General features: G+C 33.7%; 2 protein-coding genes across 13 annotated transcripts in view; one reads left to right on the top strand and one right to left on the bottom strand.

The window, feature by feature from the left end:
- The window catches only part of METTL21A (methyltransferase 21A, HSPA lysine), a 54333-nt gene extending 49341 nt beyond the window's left edge, over nt 1-4992 (top strand). For all 3 annotated transcript variants that reach the window (XR_013993497.1, XM_081051029.1, XM_081051030.1), the window contains one exon: nt 2713-4992. Coding sequence is in view for 2 of the 3 variants with exons in the window: in XM_081051029.1 (XP_080907155.1) it covers nt 2713-2726 (14 nt within the window). In the remaining variant the exon portion in view is untranslated. The remainder of the gene's footprint in view (nt 1-2712) is intronic.
- Nucleotides 1-22311, bottom strand: part of CREB1 (cAMP responsive element binding protein 1) — a 51995-nt gene that overhangs the window by 28955 nt on the left and 729 nt on the right. For 7 of the 10 annotated variants that reach the window (XR_013993495.1, XR_013993496.1, XM_081051021.1 and 4 more), the window contains exon 2: nt 5290-5411. Coding sequence is in view for 8 of the 10 variants with exons in the window: in XM_081051021.1 (XP_080907147.1) it covers nt 5290-5403 (114 nt within the window). In the remaining 2 variants the exon portion in view is untranslated. Of the gene's footprint in view, nt 1-5289; nt 5412-9187; nt 9260-22311 lie in introns of all 10 variants that reach the window. The other 3 variants (XM_081051019.1, XM_081051022.1, XM_081051018.1) reach the window with 1 other exon arrangement.

The following is a 22311-nucleotide window of genomic DNA, read 5'->3' as shown; positions in this document are numbered from 1 at the left end:
AATATATAACTTCTCCCAAACTTGGACAAAACTTAGCTAGTAAGTCTAGAACAAATATACACTTTATAATATACAGCACAGCTTCCATTTTAAAGTAATTATAAGTATACCTTTCTTTAATGATGAAGCAGTAATAGGTATTATAATCTGAAAATTTCTATTCCCCCTTCCAAATAAATCACTAAACTGGTAATAGTTGATATTTTAAAGATTTATTTTCCTTTTGCAAGAATAAAGGAGTAGAGGTGAGAAAATATAAGAGAAACCAATTTTTTCCTGAGGAACAAAGAAGGCAATTTTAATGAATCAACATCCAGGTACAAAGGGCTGTTAGATCAAACCTGTCTATCAGATGGTACTTACTGTTCCTGTGTTGTACACAATTGATAGTAGGGATTTTATTTGCTCACTTGGGGACCCATGTGCCAGAAACTTTGAACTGAAACTACAAAAATAAGAAAGACATAGATCCTTGCCCTCAAGGAAAGAATTGGGGTACGTGTGTGAAGAAATGGGGACAAGAACACAAATAAATATAATTCAGTGAAGTAATAAGGTTTGTGAGGAGAAAAATGAACACACTGAGGAGAGGTACCCCATCCTCCTGAGAGAGTGGGCTTGGAAAAATTTGAATCTGAAACAAAGAATACAAGTTAGGCATGTTATTACAACTTGGACGGAATTCCAGGCAGAGAGGGCAGCACTGGCAGAAGCGAGGAGAAATAGCATGGTCTGTACGTGGTAGCGAGTGATCACCTAAGTGTGTTACTGTAGGATGCAGGACGTGGGAAGAGATGAAATAACAGGGAGGCAGGGGCTAGATGGGCTAGTCATGAAAAATCTTGTATGTGCCACATGAAAGAACTTGCATTTTATCCTGAGGAGATTGGGAAAGGCACTGAAGGGCTTGGAACTCCTGAATATCACAGTGAGGTTGCTAAAATTTTAGACAGATCTCTTTAGTGGCAGTATGAAGATATTTATTTCAGAAGAAAAAAAAAGTAGAGGTGAGGAGACCAATTGAGAAAGCCTATATAGTAGTGAAGGTGAGGTTACAAAGGAGAGAGATGAGGCACTAGATGTGGCAGGGATGGGAATGAGAGAAGTGATTTAATGAAAATTCAGGAGGCAGACCAGAAAGGGCTTTATGAATGATTGGTTGAAGGACTTGAGAGATGAATCAAAGATGACCCACATTTGGGTGAGAATTGGTAGGCTATGTTGTCAACTCAAAGAGAACACACAAAAGAGAAACTTTTGGGTGGTTGTGGTGGTGGGATGATAGAATTGCTCTAACATCTGAATATGCAGAGATGTTTAGCAGGCAGTCAAATATTTGACTGTGAAGCTTCGGGGGAAGATCCCTACTGAAGGTAAGAGGTTAAAACCATGAGTTTCCATCTTTGGACAGTTAGGGAGTCCTTCTTTATTAATTACTTTCTCTCTGGCCACTACAAATCTTGCTTAATTTTACCTGGTTCTTAAAATGTGGTCTGTGTACTACCTCCATTAGTGTTACATAGAGTGCCTGTTTGTAAGGTTTATCAGAATATCTGACAAATCCAAGGATACTTTCCCCTACGTTGAACCACAATTTGAAGTTATCCAGAGTATCTCATCTCAATTCCATATAAAAGCTCTTCTAATATTTGAAGCAATTATTATATCCTCTTCTGAGTATTCTCTAGGATAAATATAATAAGCTAACTCAATGAATAATCTAATCCCTCTTCTAACCTGATCATTCTACATGACTCCTCTCATTATAAGTTTATAAAATACAGACATATAAAATATTTTTAAAATAATTTATATTCCTACCACTCAGAGATAATCACTGTTAATATTTTTGCAGTAGATTTAGGTGTTTTTTAAAGGTACATATATACACTCAATTTTTATAATACACTATCAAGGAATCTGTTTTATCTTCAGAATCCATTAAATATCTTTCCATTCCATTAACAGTCTTCTTTAATGGTTTTAATGACTACATAATAGTAAAAATTATATAATTTATTTAATAAATTCATTATTACATATTTAGGTTTTCAAATTTGTTTACTTCAAGAAGCTACAATATCCTTTTATTCAATTCTACTTAAATCCAAAAATTTACATTCTTGGGAGAATTTGAGATCTTGTTCCTCAGCATGTATCATCAGTTTGGCTGAAATAAACTCTTATAAAAATTTTTTAAAAATCACATTCTCATAGTCAAAATCAACATTGTTTCTTTTTCACTTAAAAAAAAAAATCTCTGTAAATTCCAAAAGTAAAATAACACATCTCATCATTATTTTAAATTGATATTCTTCCTTTACTAGTTAGGCTGGATATTTTTTTCTGTTCATTGATAAAATCACAATAATCTTGGATTTGAGAATTTTATTGTACCTTTTTAGTATGAGAAACTGAAAAAAAAAATAACAGGTATCAGAATTATGAGAGGAAATTATGTCAAAAATGTATGATATATGTATTAAGCACTTGGAGAGCAAGGGAAAAAAATTCTATAATTAGGAAAAAATATATATATTATGTAAATGGGAACTAGCTTTCCTAATACTTGAATATCATGTCATTCTGCTTTTATATGTCTTAAGTGTTAGAGGACTGATTGATAATAATGACAAATTGAACATGTGCATGCAATTTTGCTCCTTCCTGAATCCCCAATTAAACTTTATGAAATTGATTTTATTTTTATAGGTATAATCACATGAGCATAGGAGAATGGGAAAGATTAAGAATTTTGAAGGCTGGAAAGCAGAAGGATGAATGGTATTGAACTTGGAAGACCTCAGAAAGCCAACTCATGAGGCAGACGCAGAGAAGGCCTGATTTTGCACCACAAAATCCTTAAGAGGCTCAGGATTTAAGACACCCTGGAAGGTGGAATGAAAGGAGAGGAAGGCTGGTTGAGAAGCAATTGGATCCCCTCAACTTCCTGTGGGAGAACAACTATGTATCCCATGCTGACAGAGAACTGGAGATTTATTTTCTGGAGGGTCTCTTGACTTAGCCTAACACCAGGCAGTGCTGAAGGTGGGGTACGAAACCCCAGTCTTCTTCTCACACTTGGCTCCTAGGCCTTTACCATACAAGCAGGGTATTACTAAAGCTTTCTCTGGCGACCCTGACCAACACCCAGGGTCAGAAGAAAGACTTAAGATACTAACCAACATTGGGAACGCCAGTCACCATAAGTGAAGGTCACAACTCATAGACGTTAGGTCCCAAACATCCACAGAGTTTCCAATATAGCTTTTGGGTTCCCTATTATTAAACCTGAGCAGACAACTACAAATTATTAAACATTTAAGGAGAGCTTCTAATATGAAAGATGGAGACCAGAACAAATGGAAGGGAAAGAAAGCTATACAGAGGAAAATCTATGAGGGGAGAAGAAAACTTAAAACCTAATTAATATTCTCAGCGATAAGAGAAAAATACTGCCTTAGTGAAACATAAACATGATGCTATTAAAACACAAAAGGACTTTTTTGAGAACAAAACAAACTGTTAGAAACATGATAGCAGAAATAAAAAAAATTCAACAGATGGGCTGGAATGTGAAGTTGAAGAATCTCCGAGAAAGGAGAGCAAAAAGACAGAGATAAAAAACAGGAGAAAAAAAGATGAGAAAATCAGAGAAAACAGTCCTACCATGTTTACCCGAAAAAATCTAGCCAGACAATCATCGCTAACATGTCTTTTGGAGCAAAAATTAATACAATACCCGGTCTTATTTTACTATAAGACAATATATAATACAATATAAGATCGGGTCTTATATTAATTTTTGCTCCAAAAGACGTGTTAGAGCGGACTGTCCGGCTAGGTCTTCTTTTCGGGGAAACATGGTATAACATCTGGATCACAAGGATCCTAGAAAAAACAGAGAAAGAAGAGGGGGGAAAAATTAACCTAATAATTTAAAGAGATACAAAATAAGAAATGGATTTAGTCTTTTCAAACAGCAACACTAGAAGTTGACTATGGATCAATGCCTTCAACATTTGAAAGAAAAATGATTTTCTTACCAAAGAATTCTTTACCCAGTCACACTTGCTCAAGCTCTGGAAAACATGCTTTCCTATATCAAGAACACAAATTCCACAAGAGAAAGATAGTAGGGGAAAGGAATTCCCAGAATGACATTATTTAGCAGACTTAGAGGACACCCAGGCCAGACAGAAGAGTGAGACCCAACAGAAAGGTTATGTTGAGGGTTGGCACCATCAAGATCCCGGCTGGCAGCGTATCTTCTTACCGGAGAGCCGAACGCTGGGATGAGCCCCGATTCTTATCTGTGCATGTTTCCCTGATGAAGTCCTGGCTCTCCTGTGCTCCTGCATCCACCTCATCTGAGTAGTTACTTCACCCCCAAGCGTCTTCTACTCCTGAGGGCTGGAGGTGGGGCCTGGTGATCTTATAGAGCAGCCCACCCCTTCTGACTATACTCCTGCTGGAGGTCCAGTTTTTGACCCCCATTTCAGCTCAATGTGGTAAGATGTCTATTTACCAAGGTCCCATTCTTGCTCAGTGACTGCTGGGAAAACTGCTAAACTCTTTGGGAAGCTGAAGCTCAACATCCCACAGAATCTGCTAGGATTATTTTCTCCTGGGAACCTTTATCTGAAAGAGGCACTATGATTACTCTCTTACCTTGCTGGTTAATGTTTGTCATTCGGTTTTTGTATCAACCACCTTTCTTACTCATATATATGCAAATAGTTAATAAAATATTTGCAGAAAAATACATAAGGAAAAGGAGAGAATATAACCGTAGAGATTGAATCTTTTAGTCAAAATAAAAGAATTATGAATTATATTTAAAATATACAGGAAACAAAAACTACTATTATCCTTGAAATTTACCTGTTTGCCCATTTATTTGCCTATCCTATTTTTTAGTTTAAGCATATGTAATCTTAGCCTTTCAGATTATCTGCATTGACATGCCCCAAAATAAATCTGTGATATGAGAAAAGCAGTCATATTTGGTTTTCTTCTCTAGTTTAATAGACAATCTACCCATCAATTAAAATGTAATTATCTTTGAATCATGTCGCTACAAATAGGGTATTAGTGTTTAACAATACATTTTTGTTAAGTTACTGAATTAATACTATCATTCCTAAAATTAGGCAAATACTAAGTAACAGGAATTTTGGTAGTCTGCTCAGTCTCTGTATATCTCCGTAATAAAAACTAAATTCCCTCGTCTGAAACATATTCCTCCTGGAAGAGACACAACTTGGAATCATTCCATGTATTTTATACCTGGGCTAATGTGGCAATCTGTGGCTGGGCTTGAACTGTCATTTGCTGGTTTTCAGCTTCTGTTACAGCTGCATCTCCACTCTGCTGGTTCTCTGCTCCAGATTCCATGGTCATTTAGTCACCTACAATAATATGGAAGAGTGTTACAAGCACTACTGTGCTTTGTGCTTTTGTGACTTTAAAGGCAAATTTCAAGTTATAAATAGGTATATGTGGTTGTTAGGTTAGCAAATGCACTCAGAAATCTAGTTAAAATATAATGTAGCTGAATTATTATAAAAATTTGCTGAGTGTAAAAGTTTTAGTCCCTTCAAAAAAGAAAAACCACCTTCCTTTTCCCTTGCTATTTCTTCCTAATGATTACTCCATCTAGATGTAAAGGATTCATCTCTTCCATGAATCACCCCTACTAACAAGGGGAGGAGGGCTAACAGCGAAGTTATAATTTTTTCAAACTGTACCAAGCAGGTATGGAGAGAGGGTAGAGAATGTAAGTGAGCTGACGACAGGACTTATGAGATACTGGCTTCATGGTGTCTACTATAAGGGTATCCCCTCCTACTACAGGGAAGCAGCGGAAAAATTATAAGCTACTTCCACAGGAAATTACTGGTGGTAGGACAAAATAAGCCCAAGTTTCAAGAGCCCAAGTTGTGGGATATCAAGATAGAAAGGTGGGCTAAATAGTCACAGAGCCAAACTAGAGGCCCCAAACACTGAAAACTTTAGTGTTCTGATTCCTCATCCTATGTATAGTATGCACACTATACAGACACACACTAAAACAGCTTTACAATTTTGTAACTGCAAATCTGGATTAAGTTAATAAAGGCTGATCTTTTTTTACTTTGGGATCCTGCTTTGCGAAGGGCTAGTGTATGTCTGTTGGGTCATGTGGCACTGGATCACAGAAAAAGTAAGTGGAGGGCAAGTCCTAGCAGCAGCAGCTACATGTAGGTTAGAGAAATTTCTGGTAACTGGGGAAGCGATCATCTGTAGAGAATTCACGATGAAAAGGATTACTTCTTGTGTACTACTGCTATCATTCCATGCCTACCATATTTCCTGTCAAAAATGAATTTATTAATAGTGAGGACTACTTATAGTGATTCCATAAATAACACAAAACCCCAATGCTTTTCCAGAATTTATTACATTTATTTTGTAACTCTGAAAATTTATAATCAAAATTGTCACGGGCCCTTATGTGATTACTACATGCCATAAGAATGTATCACATACTAATACATTTTGCCATCATTTACAGGGTTCTATAAAAAGAAAAGTGTTTTACAAGTGACAGCTAAAAATGGAAGCGAAAATATCTTTGGAAATGAATATAAATAATTTAGAAATACAGAATCCATGAAACAGATGACAAAGCAAAGGTCAACAGACCTGACTACATAATTATTTAAGACATTCATGTAGCAAAAGCCACCAAGACAAGTGCACAGGGAGAAAATATCTGCCACAAATAATTAACAGAATAACATCTATAATACAGAGAAAGTACTAGTCAATAAGAAACTTATTATTGACTAGTTCACAAAGATATATATATATATATTCAAGGATATTCACTGTAGAATTTTTAAATAACAGCAAAACACTGGAAACAAGTATCCATCATTAGGAAGACCATTAAAGAAATTAAAGCAATAAAAAAGAATGAAGTCTATTATGTAATGACAGATCAAGCTTTCCAAGACAGACCGAGTGAAATGGTGAGTCATGAAATATACTGGAAAATAGACCCCAATTTATGTTAAAAACAAGTAAAACGTTGTAAAGGTGTGTACATGGAAAAAGATTTGGGAAGCTTAGTGTAGCTTTGAGTAGAGGGAAATTTAGCAGAAGTGTATAGTCTGATGACTTTCGCCTTACTTTTTACATATTTTAGTTTTAATCTTTTTTCTTCTGCAAAGATTCAGCATTACTCATACAACATAAAAACTTTTAATACCAGAAGTCATGGATAACATTTTAAAACTATGAACCAAAAACTGTATTTCAATCATGATTTTGAGATACCTATTGACAAAATATTTTAAATTCAATACTTTTTATATGAAATTACTATCTTTGCTTAAATTTTGCCTAAATTGTTATCCATTTCCAAAGAGTAAAAATAACTAATTTTTTTAAAAAGTGATGAAATAACTTTATTATCACTTGTGATAATTCACCCCGTTGTATACTTACAATCTGTTCTTTTAAACTAAAACATTTAAGACATTGAAAATAACAGAAAGCAACATCAACAACAAAACAGTTTATGTATCCTAAATGTTGTGCACACTTATGGTCTGAAATAAAACGGCATGTGAAAGCAAAATACCTAATCTTAGTAAGTAAATGAATCCATTAGAGGACAGTACTGAGTCAAGCCAAATGAAAGCAGAAATCTATACTTTTCTCCATCTTCACCCCTAAGTCATCATTTTAATGTAGATAAATACAAATTTATCGTCACAATACCTCCTTTGCAGACAGAGTATATGAAACTGTTTTTAAAAGACTTTATTTCAAGCCACATTTTTTTTTACGTATGTTGTCATCCATATAGTTTCACTCCACCATTTAATTAAAAGCAATCTAAGGTACAGACCATATTTCTTTTGTTTTTGTTTAATACACCTGGGATACTTAATTTTTTTTTTAACATTTAAGGTATAGGGCATCATTACAACTTTTTGTTTCAGAAACTACTTATGAATATATTATAATAAAGGAACAAAACCACTAGCTAACATGAGTTATAGCTACAAGGACACATTCAAAACAGGAATGCTATTTGCATATTTCTTCCCTCCCCAACTATATAATATATTCCTTTTTTTAAAAAACAAAGTGTGATATTTACAGTGGATAGGATCCCTCCCCCATGTTAACTGTCAGTGTTGCATTACCATTTCACTCAGGCAGACTACTGATCTTTTTTTCAGAGAAGGGGACAGCCTTCTTCATTTTTATAACTCAGCTTGCATAGATGTCAATGACTGGAGCAACAGTACAAATACTGTCTTTCATCAGAAAATTCAGGTCTTTCTCAAAGTGAAGGTGAGAATAATTTAAGGAAGAACAATCTCTATCAGATGAGAAACTCACTGACACTATTATTCTTTGGTTTTCACCTGGAGGGTACTGAAATAGCAGTCTCCCAAGTAGACTAAACTAGCATTTGATGTGGGTATATTAATTTTGGACTTTGAAAACTTTTGTTCTTTTTGCTTAGATCTTCACGTGGGGAGAGAAGAGATGGTGTGGTATCATATGTACAATATTTTTCTATTAATCCAGCAGCAATCTAGCCAGCAGTGCAGTATGCAGACACAGGACCAATTAATAGAGCAGGTTTCCAAAGTTGTTTGAAGAAAGGAAATTGTTAATCATTATACAATCAATGCTTTTTGGGGATGCAAAACAAAAACACTGAACAATATTATAAAATAAAAAGATCACGTACATCTGAACACAGAATGTTCCATAAATATTGGGCCTGGAATATTACAAACCGAATAGATCTCAGAAATCACTGAAAATCTAGTATTAGCTTGATAGTTTTGTGATTCTTGTTCTTCAAATAATTTAGAATTTTAAAAATTTATTTGGGATTGATATATTTAACACTTGGGGATTTTCATGATTTATCCCTAAAAATTAACATAATCCTTTGGAAATTATGAATTTATAGCAAATTACAAAATAGTGTCATTCCTAAAACAAAAAATTTAAAACCAGTTCAGAAAGATACATACCATTTTGCTATAATGGTCTTTGGAGTTTTACTTCTTAATATGAAAAATAAAACACAAAGTGATTCTGTAGTATTATTCACCCAATTTTGAGACAAACAATGAATGCTGCTATTAAGTAGTTGAGAAAGGGAACCTACACTTGGTGGAAAGCTGGATCTGTCACCAATTGTTCGCTGGACAAACCAAACTTTTTGTTTCAATTTCCTCATCTGTAAAAACAAGGGAGATGGATTAAAAGATCTTTCTATTTTAAATGCTCTGAACCTAGGAAGTGACACCACAAGATGCATATACACCACACACACATAATTACATAGGCCACTTAATAATGTATAAAGGAAGTATTTCCTGTTACTACATAGTAATATAGTAAAAGAAACTAAGAATAGGTCATCTAGCCTCTTGAACTTGGGCAAATACAGAAATGTTACCATTTATATATATAAAATCTTGATAATGCAACACAACTTGAGATAATTAGCAGTAATTTTTTAAAGTGTTACAAGACCAATTGTTCAATAAAGATTCTCTCATATGGTGGACAGTGTCTTTTTTACTCATTATATTGCTTATCATAACTATTGTTATAGTTTAATGATTACAGTTTAATGTTACAGTTATATGATTATAGTTTAATAGTCCTTTTTCTTAATTTTTCTTTCCATTTCAGAAAGCTTCAAGAAATTTCTCTGACTAGGGCTGTATCACTTTTGTACCCTTTACATAGTAAAGACAGCAGATATTTAATGTTTAAAGTGTAGTTTACATGAATATTCCAACAAAGTATCAAATGAGAGCTTCCACGACATTTAAAAGAATGTTCTGCAATAAATAAGAGTGATGCATGCCAAAGAGGTACTGAGGATGAATACAGTATTGATAAATATGGGGAGAAAGGAGAACTTTTCTGATAAGAAAAACGGTAGGAGAAAAGGCTTAAATTATGACGAGAAATGACAGAGTCAATGGCTAGTGTCAGATTTTGATTACAAAGAGACAAGGAATGAATGATAATACATGTTGGTCACTCCAAAGCAACTACTATGGCAAAATGAGAATGATGTCTCTTAAAGTAAGTTACTGGTTTCAGAATTTTTATATTGCAATGGATTTTACTTCTACCCTATATAGTAATATATCCTGAGGGAATTCGAATGAATAACTCGTTCCCTTTTCTAAAACCAACAATCCCTTCAATTTGAACAGTTTACATTATATACATATTTGTAACTACAATATCATATCTGAGCACGTACGTCAGGCACTGTTCAAGTTACTGGGGATAAAGAAACAAAACATAATTTTAAAAAACTCTGCCCTTGTAAATTTATATTCTAGTGTGTGGGAGCAGGGAAAATACACAAGTAAAATGTATAATAAATCATATGGTGAGAAATGTGTAAAAAATAAAACTGGGGAAGATGTTGGAGAGATTTTCAAGATTATAAAAGCTGACCAGTGAAACCCTCATTGATTTAAAGTACCATTTAAATTCACTTACTCAGCACGTCTACAGAAACTACATACTAAGTCAGGGACAATTTTCCGGCAGCATTATTTCCATATCTATCTGCCTCTACCAAGCTAAGTAAAGTTCATCAAACAAGAAAGCAAGTCCGTATCATTAGTTTTGCTAACAATCATTACGAAAAAGGAAAGAATGATGCAAATCTTCACTGTGTTCTTTTTCCTCAAATATTTTGACCTTTAAGTGACCAAGTCCTTACAATCCTAAATATTCTATTTCATGTTTACCAAAAATAAACCTATCTCTTACACAGCCTAGTCTACTTTTTAATCCCTTAAATCTATGACCATTTTAATCCAGTTTAGGAGAGTAAGTATTCAAAGAAATGAATTGTGAATTTTGACTCGGAAGAAGAAATAATGTATTTGTAACTAACAACATATGAATATATGCTGATCTTTAAAATGCAAATGACCTTAATTATAAATGAGGAACAACAACAACAATAAAACCTCCCTCGCACCCTACCTACACCAAGCAGATTCCTTCTGAACTCTTACTGATTCAAAAGTCCAGGGATTTAAGGAAATTACCAAAGCAGAAGTCTTAAGTCTCCAGGGTAACCATAGCAAAAGGCACATTTGGGCACGTGATTGTAAAACTAAGCAACTATTTTGTCATACTCAAATGTATTACCAAAAATATTTTGCAGAAGTATGTCTAGAAACATCTATGAGCAATACATAATACTTTCTACATAGTTACTTGGTACCTGTTATTTTGTTTTTAGGATATTGTAACTGTTTGAAAGACTTACTAATATTCTTTAACACCTTCGACATGTCTTACTAAAGAAAGTGGCAAAATGTTCATGTGCTATACAACAGATTTTAGCTTTTCATAAACCAATAATTATGTTACATTGTCTCTTTCCCTTTACTTTTTCTCCCTTACAATTTTTTGGGGGCTGTTAATCTTTAATATGTATCATTTATCTTTATCACACAAGCACATCCAATCTAGCAGAACTGAGATGTATGCAATCAATGCTGGCAATTTAGCAATGTTCCAGGTTTCTGACGCTAATAATAAGTAGTCTTTTGATATTAAATATAGCATATTTTCACTGAAACCAGATAGCAAAACGGCATATTCAGATGTTATACGTGTATATATACTTGTATGTGTGTATGTATGTGTGTATATATATATATATATATATATATATATACACACACACAGACACATATACACACACATTCCTCAACACACATCTCAATTTCAACTAGAACACATTAGGTTAGACTGATCACACCCTAACAAAATAGAAAACAGGACAGACAATGTGATAAAACAAACTGGTGTCTTTATCAAGCTAAGTAATTTCTGACAGTTTTCAGGAAGTTTTCTCTGTGCTCTTGCCAAGGTCTATTCTCTCTCAATTACAGAATAAATCCATACCTCAGCCTCTAGTCTAGATATTAGAGAAAGGTAAGAAAAGTTATATATGAAGTTAATACTGTGTACTACCAAAAAAGAAGGCAGCATATAGCAAAGGGAAATCTTTTCAATGTTATTTAATGAAACAAATTACCTGGTTTATGTGTTTATTGAACTCAACTCAGAGAAAAAGCTTTAAGTTCAATATTTATATTTTGACTTACTGCAGTTTTGTGATTACTAGTATATCTGAATGCTAAGCTTACTAAGTAAAATTATTTTTAAATGTATAGCATGTGCTATGAGAAGAACACTGTCCTGAAAGGAAATACTTAATAGCAGTGAATTAGAAACATGTTATTTGATTTATACAAATGTATTGCATGACTTATGACGGCCATCCTAGAACATGTGACTAATTCTACAGTACCTTTCAATAAGAAAACTTTAGTGCTTTCTCAAATCAAAGTTATTTTTTTTTAAGTACTGGCAAAATTTATATGCATTGTTTTCCTTCATGGCTCTGAAATAAGCCTTCACATATCTGGTAACCAAGAGACAAAAAGTGTTGCTTAGCAAAGCAGCAACCATGACTATGCATTATTTTAGATAACATTTTATCCCATCTCTTCAACCATTCTTTCCTTGCAAACATCCACCTGATATGATGTTTACAGATTTTTACATCTTAAGCCTTTCAAAGGAGTGATCCTATATAAACTTCTACACATAAAGTTCTACTAAATGGATTTTTGGAGAAATTTTTTCAAGGAAAAAAGGATTATACATCCCCTACATATAGTTACTTTTAGAAAAGCAATTTTTGTGTTGACTAAAGAGTAAAACTGTCTTCAAATTTTAAGTTCTGCTTCAAAAACTAGCTCAATGCTGAAACTGTAAGGACCCACAAAAGTTATGCCCTTTAAATATTTATAGCTTACTATTCCATTTAATGGACAAAAGCTGAGGGACTACGTAAAAATCACTATTCAAAGGGAAATGAATGTCCAAGTGTTTTTAAAAAAATAAGTTTATAAAATCAGTATTTATTTTAACAGTTGTTTTGAGCTAAGTTTGAAATGGTATTGTTGGTGAATTATTTACAAATTAGACATAAAAGAGTGAAAATTCAGTTTTCCTGAAGTGAGACAGCACATGTCATAGTAGGAGTCATAAGACAGGAATTCTGGTTTTAGCTCTGACTTCACATACAGAGAGTAGAGATGTTAAGAAATTTGTAAGGAATTTACAAGACTGTTCAGGGCTGTACCACAGCCTTCAACATTATAAAAAGTGAAGAATTCTCTGTGTACTTGGCAATGGACTATTAAGCAACATGTTTATCATTTTAATTATATTTTGCTTACTACAAAAACCCCAAGCGTTCAAGGCACCAAAGGTATACTGGAACTATATTTAAAAATTAGCCATGGTTAACCCACAAAGCTGATAGATGACAGACAACAACAAAGATTTGATGTATAGTTCTGATAAAAGGCTTACTTCAAATTTAGGTATCTTCATCTTTAATCCTGAAAGAATCAGCATCAAGTCCAACCTTTCAGGTAGATGTGCTGTTTTTTTACCAACCTGGTACTGACTTCTGGTAAGGTCATTCTGACTAATACAATTTCATGCTATTTCTTGTTTCAGAGGCAGGAAGTGTTGGTAAAGCATCAGCATTAATAAAAACTCAAAGTAGAAAAACTTATTTTTAAGCTATGGAAAATGAACCTAATTTCCTTGGCTTTTAAAAAATAAATCTGTAATTTCAGTAAGCTTTAATTGTCTAAAGCATATGTGTCCGCTTTCTTTAATCTGTGCAACTCTAAACGGACAATGTTTTTAATCTTGTCTTTCAAATTTGTGACCCAGCAAGAATGAATCCATTCATTAAACAAACAAATTTTCTGTGCCCATTGCATAGTAAATGTTCTGCTAAAAACTATAGGGACTTAAAGAAAAACAACAGACAAGAACCTTTCTCTCAATGAGCTTACAAGCTAATGAGACATAAAATACGTATTATACATGGGCAAGTATAAACATGTGTTGAATAACAATGATTTAAAACCACAAATTATTTTGAAATGTTAGGAATACAATGGATTATGTAAAAAAGGAAAGCAGGAGCTGCCCATTTATGCTAATTATACTGATGCAGACCTGAGCAATAAGATAGTGAAATCAATATATTTTTTCAAGACTGTGGCTCGAATACGTCCTTCAAGTGAACTTTTATAAACCTTAACGACTGTTTAGGAACAAAAATTCTAGTAAAAATAATAAAAGCTAGAACCTTGAAAATTATCTTCACAAAGAGATAATGCTACAAGAGTGATGAAGACTTGCTTCTATTGTTATTGCTGGCCTAGGGAAAAGGCTCTACCAGCAAGTAAATTATTTAAATTCTTTAGAGCTCAGTTTAGCCACTGTAAGAAACGAAGGACTTACTACTTCCTTCATGGTAAAAGTTTGTAAAATGTGAATTACGCAAATACAGTACAGTTTATGAGAAATGCACTACACCCACAACAAACATTATAATAAATTCTCATAAATGATTCTCAAAATATAGTACTTTAAATTAAAATGCTTCACTTAAAGTTGTTATTTTTCGATTTTTATCTTTGCTTCTTTTCATCAGTTCCTCCAACTAATAGATCTGGACAGAATACAGGGAAGACCAGAGGAGGTGGGATATAACTCCAAATATGAATTAGTGGCTTTAGTTATTTTTCATTAAATCATGGTGTTTTGTTTGCCTGGGCATTCAGCGATACTTAGAAAATGTTTGCAATAATTAAGAATTTATGATGTCCAATATAGGACACCAAAAGCACACACCACAAAAAAATAAATACATGAACTGAAAATCATCAACACTAAAAAAACTTTTGTGCCCTAAAGGACATCACCAAGAAAGTGAAAAGACAATCCACAGAATGGAAAAAAATATTATAAATCATATATCTTCTATCTAGAATTATAAGAACTACAGCTCAACAGTAAGAAGACAACCCAATTAAAAATGGGCAAAGCATCCAAACAGACATTTCTTCAAAGGAGACATACAAACGGCTGATAAATACAAGATGCTAGACATCAATTAGAGAGACACAAATCAAAACCACAATGAGATACTACCTCTCACCCACTAAAATGGCCATCATGAAAAATACTAAGTGTTGGTGAAGATGTGAAGAAATCAGAACTCTCATACACCGCTGGTGGGAATGTAAAGTGGTACAGTAGCTTTTGCAAACAGTCTGGCAGGTCCTCAGATGGTCAAACATGGTTACCAAGTAATTCAGCAATTCTACTCCTAAGTATATATAACCAAGAGAAATGAAAACAAGTGCAATAAATGTATGTTCATGGCAGCAGTATTCATAATAGCCCAAAACTCCAAATGCCCATGAATTCATCGATAAAATGTTGTATATCCTTAAAATGGAACATTGTTTAGCAATAAAAGGGATGAAATATTGATACATATTACAACATGGATGAACCTTGAAAGCATTATGCTAAGTTAGAGAAACTTATCACAATGAAAACCATATGTGTAAGTCCATTTATATGCAATGTCCAGAACAGGTAAATCTATAGAGACAGAAAGTAGATTTAGTGGTTGCCTCGTGCTGGTGGCATGGAGAAATTGAGGGGTGATGGCTACGGGATGAGGGGCTTCTTTTGGGAGTAATGAAAATGTGCTAAAACTGATGTGATAGATGCACAACTTTGTGAAATCAATGAACTGTACACTTGAAATTGGTAGACTATATGGTATGTGAATATTTTAATGAAAGTGTTTAAAAAAGAATCTACAATATCCAACTTTTAAACTGCAATATAATCTACCATGAAGGAGAGAGCATTAAGAGTCAGGAAATCTATATTTTAGCCCAATTTATTGTATCATTCCTGTTTATATTGTTCCTCCAAGTCTTAAATGAAATTTAAAGCTTCCTGCCTTACATTCGGAGTGCCTTATAATGTGGATTTATAGTTAATGTAATACTTTCTTCACCATTTGTGAGCCTATTAGGTTTATTCTACTTTCATGTCTTCATTTTTTGTTGTCCATGCCACTCCCTAGAATACACACCTACCCAAGTTCTCCAGTAAAGTATTCAGTTTAAATTCTTTCACAAAACTTTCCCTCACCAAATTACGTTTTTAAGCTCCTATAGCCCTTCAAGACCATAATGAAAATTGATATACTGCCATGTATACATCATTTTCTCTTATACTATTTTTATCATCGCTACTATACTGTAAGTTCCTTGAGGGCAGAAGCCACATATTCAGGCTTTATTGTTTATAGCAACTAGAACACTTCATTTAATACCTGTAAAAATACCTAACTGAATAAATTTTCTTATGATATTTCACAAACAGTAAAAAAAAGTTGATGGTTAAATGTTCATTGATAAATGACTAGATTGTTAAATGGAAGTAAAACCACGGTATTACTGGTCAGAGCAAACAATAAAGCTACTACTGATACTTTCAAGAAAATAATACCACTTTAAGAGTACAAATAGTTCAGAATAAGCAATATTTTCACTTAATTGATAAAAAACAAAATATTTCTGAGTCTCCCATTGCCAATCACTTATACAAATAGGTATAACAATCCTCAAAAATAATGATTATTCAGCTTTGGCTAAACAACAAACATTTTTAGTTACATCTATACTGCCATACAATTATAACCAGAAACTCACATGCAGATAACTAGCTCAATCGGAATACACTAAAAATTAAAGAAAGAAATCTTTTATTTTTCAGAGAAGATTCACTAATCTTTGGGAAAGACATTTTCTATTACTACTGGTATAAATCAACTTTCAGACCCACCTCCACTCCTACCAAGGTCATTACTTAGCTATTTTAACTTCCACTTAATTCTCTCTTCTCCCACCAAATGTCAGTCTTCTCTCCTTTTTTTTTGGGGGGGGGGGGAGGGAATCAACATCAATTCTTCGGACCTCTTCCACTCCAAACCTTTGCCCCTTGTTAGATTCTTCCGAGATCCTAGATTAATCCAATGGCAGTAAGAAAATTAATATGGACTTTTCATCTTTGTTCAGACAGCCCATCTCATTTATGGTAAACTCCTTTCTTACCTTACGTGAACCCTGAGAAAACAGAAACTCAGCCATTTGAGTTTTCCAAGGAGTCCTACTGGTTTTTTTTTTTTTTTCTTTTCAAGTTGAGATTCATGTAACTAGCCTCAAGAATTGATTAAATATATAAAGGTAATTTTTCATCACTGGAGATGAAAATACTGTCTTCTACTTATCTCTTGGGATAAACACCTGAATATGAATGATTAGTCTTTTTCCCCCTTCTTTTTGGTAACCTAGAAGACAAGTGAGCAAAACTCTGGGTTACATATAACAAAACTTATCTTTATAGGGCCACCTCAAACAGAGCTAAGAGAAGAATGCAAAACAAAACAAACAGGACACAAGACAAGAGTGTGCATATATTAAAGGGAGAAAAGCATTTTAACAAACAGGACACAAGACAAGTGTGTATATATTAAGGGGAGAAAAGCATTTTGAACGAGAAGAAAGACAAATGGCTAATTCTTATCCAAGTTTCAAATGTGTCTCAAAAACCTACACTTACAGATATGATAGCACAGAATAAGTTTAAAATCGTACTTTTTTCTTATGACTTCAGAAAGGTGACCAGGGCTAATCTCTTATATAATGACTGAGCTAGCATATAGTCATATATTAAATGGCAGAGGAAAACAAACAGCCATTTTCACATTATTAGTTTGTTACTTTAGTTCATGATCTTCACTGATTCCACCATACTGTGAGAAATCACTTAATTCCCTGGTAGCCCAGACATGTTCCAGGAGGAAAATATTCAGCCTTTACAGAATTCAAATATCTATCTCCATCTCCCCAAATCTGTAAAAAGTGCTTTGTAAACATTTCAGTATTGAGCAGGTAAAAACAGTACATATTAATATTTCATATAAAATACTAGTGAATCCTCAAAATAATAATAGTAAAGCAATATTTTTACATTAAAAATGTTAGCATATGTAACTGTCAACTTGAGCATACAAAGAATGAGCTACATCACAACAGCTTCAATTAATGATTTGTTATTTGAAAGACAGGGAGTTTGCCTGCTGCTAGATTATTATGTATCATTTTCTTTCTAAGTTTAATCAACTTAAAAATTCACAGCATGTGTATTTTAAAGATAAATACATTAACAGCATGCATATTTAAAATGTACTACAGTTCAATGCTGCTTATAAAAGCCAAAAAAAAAGAAAGTGATGTACTAAAACTTCTTTTGTGCTCTAGGTGAAATAAGTATTAACTTGGTCCAACTGGTTGACCAAGGACTTTCGGGGCAGGAAGTTATCTACGCAGCAAAATCTCAGTACATAAGCATATAGGTGAAACTATTATTTAGGTATCAAATATAAAACTCTGATAATTACACTAAAAATATTAGAAAATCAAATAATATGTAAAAAATAAATGCAAGAAGAAAGCTAGTACATTAAACAGCATTAATGGGTTATAATATCCCATGAGAATAGTCTGCTTTAAAAAAAAGGACTGGACTACAAGAGAAAAAACTATATATAGAGACTTTTTGGGCTGAAACAGTAATAGGAGGTACAAGTCTGTTCAGGACTGTAAGAACCTCAACAAGAGTTAAATTCACTTTCATAGTTAATTCTTACATAGCTTATTTCCCTTTTCATGCACTAAAGCTAAAAAAGGTAACTGAGGCAGTTCAAATAACAAATTCCTGTCACAAAATGCTATTTCTCATTTAATGAAACATTTCATTCTAAGAAATAAAGACAGAATGGCAGATTCCTTTAGTTTAAAAGGTCATATAAGACCCAAAACTAAAATCAGCTCACTAACTGGTTGATAAATATAGGTAGATCCATACGGTGGAATGCCTCATATTAATAATAGTAGTAATAATAATAAAGCTCTTTATTGATACAAACCAATTGCTCTTTATTGATACAAACCAATTGCTAAGCAATCAAGTGGAAAAAAACAAGATATACAATATCTTATACTTATATACACTATAGTGTATATAGTATACATACACTATATATACTATATATACACTCTAGTGTATATATAGTATATATACCTTTTGTATAAAAAGGGGGGTAGGAAAACATACATATTTGCTCGTGTATAGATAGAATACCTCTGAAAGGACAAGAACACTTGGGTGACTGGGGTGAGGGTGACACACACATACACGACTTTTCCTATATTTTTGTTTTGAATTATGAACTGAGTGAATTACTTATTAAAAATAAAATTGGAAATACAAAACTATTAATATTCCTTTTCCATTATTTTACCAAGTATGATCTCTCTTTCCTTTGATTGCTTTCTTATGACATATTCTGCCTTATTAGTCATTGAGCCCCTATAAGTTTCCTTTAGGGTAGAGATAAGACAGTGTAATTTATTTTTTGATTTGCTGCAGCTTCTGCTCCACTGTATTAAACATAGTAACATTAATGATGAATAATTTTAATAGGAAACATTTGTTGAGCACTTGTGAAATGCCTGATATTTAGTATGCATTAAATATTTTTATAGTTTACATGTATTAACTTATTTAATCCCCACATTTCTGAGGTAGATGCTGTACATTCATGGCTGAGGAAACTGCCCAATGTCCCACAGCTAGGAAGTTAAAATAAAACTTAAAATGAGTATCTATCACTGAGTCCCTAAGGAGGTACTTTATAATAATCTCACAACCATATAAAGTGGGTGGTATTATTCTAATTTAACAAATAAGGAAACTGAGGCTGAGAAAGATTAAGAAATTTCCCGTAAGTCACAAAATTCCTTGAGGGAAGGCACATGACAGTAATGGCAAGTGATTCCAAACCTAACGCTCTTTCCATTAACTACATTCTCTGTCACAGTAAATAATAACTAAATATTTGAATTACCATAAACTGTTGTCTCAAGTGATACTGTGGTTGAAATGAGTTCACACATGAGTAAGAAAAACAAAAATCCTTGCATTTTTCCCCCATTCCCTATCCACTATATCCATACATTCAGATTGGAGCTCTAACTATTCAATAAAGAAGACATCACTGGAAGTAACACTGTTCATGAAGATATGAGACTGTCACAGGCTGCTACAAAACAGTGTATATAACTGTATCAGACAAGGTATTTATGGAATAAATGAAATTATAAATTTCAGTGATACACTGTAAACATTGTTACAAGAAAAGTTTTTTCTATTATGGAAAAAGATTTTAAATTGAGGTGAAGTGGGGGATACATACTTGGTTTTATTGTAACCATATATACTCCAGAAAACAAAACCCAGTGTCTTAGGAGACAAAGCTAGTTATTTACGAAGAAACAAAAGTTTCTATTAAGGAGATCTAATCAAGAAGATGAATTTCAGAAAGCAAAAAAAAAAAAGGGTGCCATTTTATGGATCAGATTTCTGATTTTCCTTAGGCTCTTCCGTGAAAAAAAAATTATTCAAAAGGGGTAACACCAGATTTTTAAATCCCATTTAAAACATTTTCTAACATTTTTCAATTTGTTAAAGATTCATTCACTTTCTGAATACAGGTGTCCATTAAAAAATAAAAGTTCAAGCAGATTTAACTGACTTTTACTGATCTCTGAGAGCGTATAGAAGTATAATTTAATATCATGCTTCAAGTGAATATTCAATTAGTGAATATAACAAAGTTTGAAAAGTTTTACCTGGAACTGCTAAGAATTACAGATTATGAATCTATAAATAAAATAAAAGATCTTTTGGATAAGGCTGAAGAAAAAAATCCATCAGAAAACTTTTTAAAAAAATTTCAGTGTTATTATTCTGTATTTTCAGTAACGAAAAAATGTACTCAACATATGCTGGTTTGCAGAAAATCTTTCTTAAGGAAAAACAGTGCTGTATAGCTTCATCAATAGTGTAATTTCCTGTGTTTGGAAATAAAATCATCTTCCCATGCCTTACGGAAAAACCCTTTATTACATCTTCTTACGTTTTCCATCAATGACAAACTGGTGATGGGTTGTTGTTTTTTTTTAAACTTGCAATACAGCAAAAAAAAAAAGTTTTGGAAAAGTGACTTGGATACAGAAAAATCAGAAGACAGTTCTTTACCAATCAATATTTATTCCTAACAGCAAACTTTGTACATATTAATCAATTGTATCGTACTGTGATAGATTTTTAAAACAACCTGTTCATCTTTTGCACCACCTAAAAGTAACCGTTTTGGCTTTACTTTTAAATCAGGAAATGTGCAGTGAGTGTAAAAGATTTCAGTATCTGGCAACCAAAAGTATGTTTTATACTAAACCTTTAGAAGGCAGAAGGGATGCAAGCTAAGGCCAGAATGAAATTCTAACTTCTTGAGAAGGTATGACAAACTTAAATAGGTCATATTCCAGGTCCTTTAAAAAAATTATCTTTTAATCTTTAATGTGTCAATGCCTTTTCTGCTGTGGCTTTTTTCCCAACAGGGAAAGAAAATAAGCCTTGTGGCTTAAATTGTTGTCAGTCTCAGGCTGGGGTAGCAGGTAATACTTCATGCGAGACAAATAATGGATACTTTTAAATGCCTATTTTCAGTTAGTATCCATCAATATTATTGAAGTTTAGATAGCAACATGTGGGCAACAGGGTAGGAGGTGGGATGGAGAAATCCCGAGGACCCAAACGCGCGGTTAGCAAGGTTGGGGGAAAAAGTGATGTAAAGCAAAAAAGTCCATCGGCTAATACTCGTTTCAACGAAGTGTTTCAGAAGGATAGATCTCCAGCGATAACCTTATTGAAAAGGGTTAAAACCGAAACTGTTTTCAAACACCAGCTTCCCTTTTACAAGATCCCAACAGTTTTTTAAAAGTTATTACAAATATGTTTTTCTTAGCACCCCCCTCCCTCCCCCAAAGAATGCATTTCCATGACTACTGACTTCCAAAAAAAAAAAAAGAGGGCGAGGGACAGAGTCAAAATTATCTAAAAATGCACGAGCCCTCATCATCTCAACTAAGCAGAGAAAACAACCGTGTTTCCCCACTGGGGTGGGAGCCGGGGGAAAGGGCATGAATAAAATACAGGACGAGAGGAAACCTTTGCTTTCGAACTTTATTGCACAAAGAGAGAGCGGGGAAGAGCGGGTCAGGCGTTGCCGCGCTCCTCCGCGCGAAGCGGGCAGGCAGACCAGGCGGCCGCCGGGCAGGCAGGCACCTTCCCCTCCTCTGCCCTCCGCCGTCGCCTCCTTCCTCCTTCACCCCCCGCAGGCACCCCGGCGGCGCTGCCCGGGCG

The sequence above is a fragment of the Rhinolophus hipposideros genome (genome assembly GCF_964194185.1).
Source record: "Rhinolophus hipposideros genome assembly, chromosome: 6".
NCBI classification, from domain to species: Eukaryota; Metazoa; Chordata; class Mammalia; order Chiroptera; family Rhinolophidae; genus Rhinolophus; species Rhinolophus hipposideros.
This window is presented reverse-complemented; position numbering and strand designations above follow the sequence as displayed.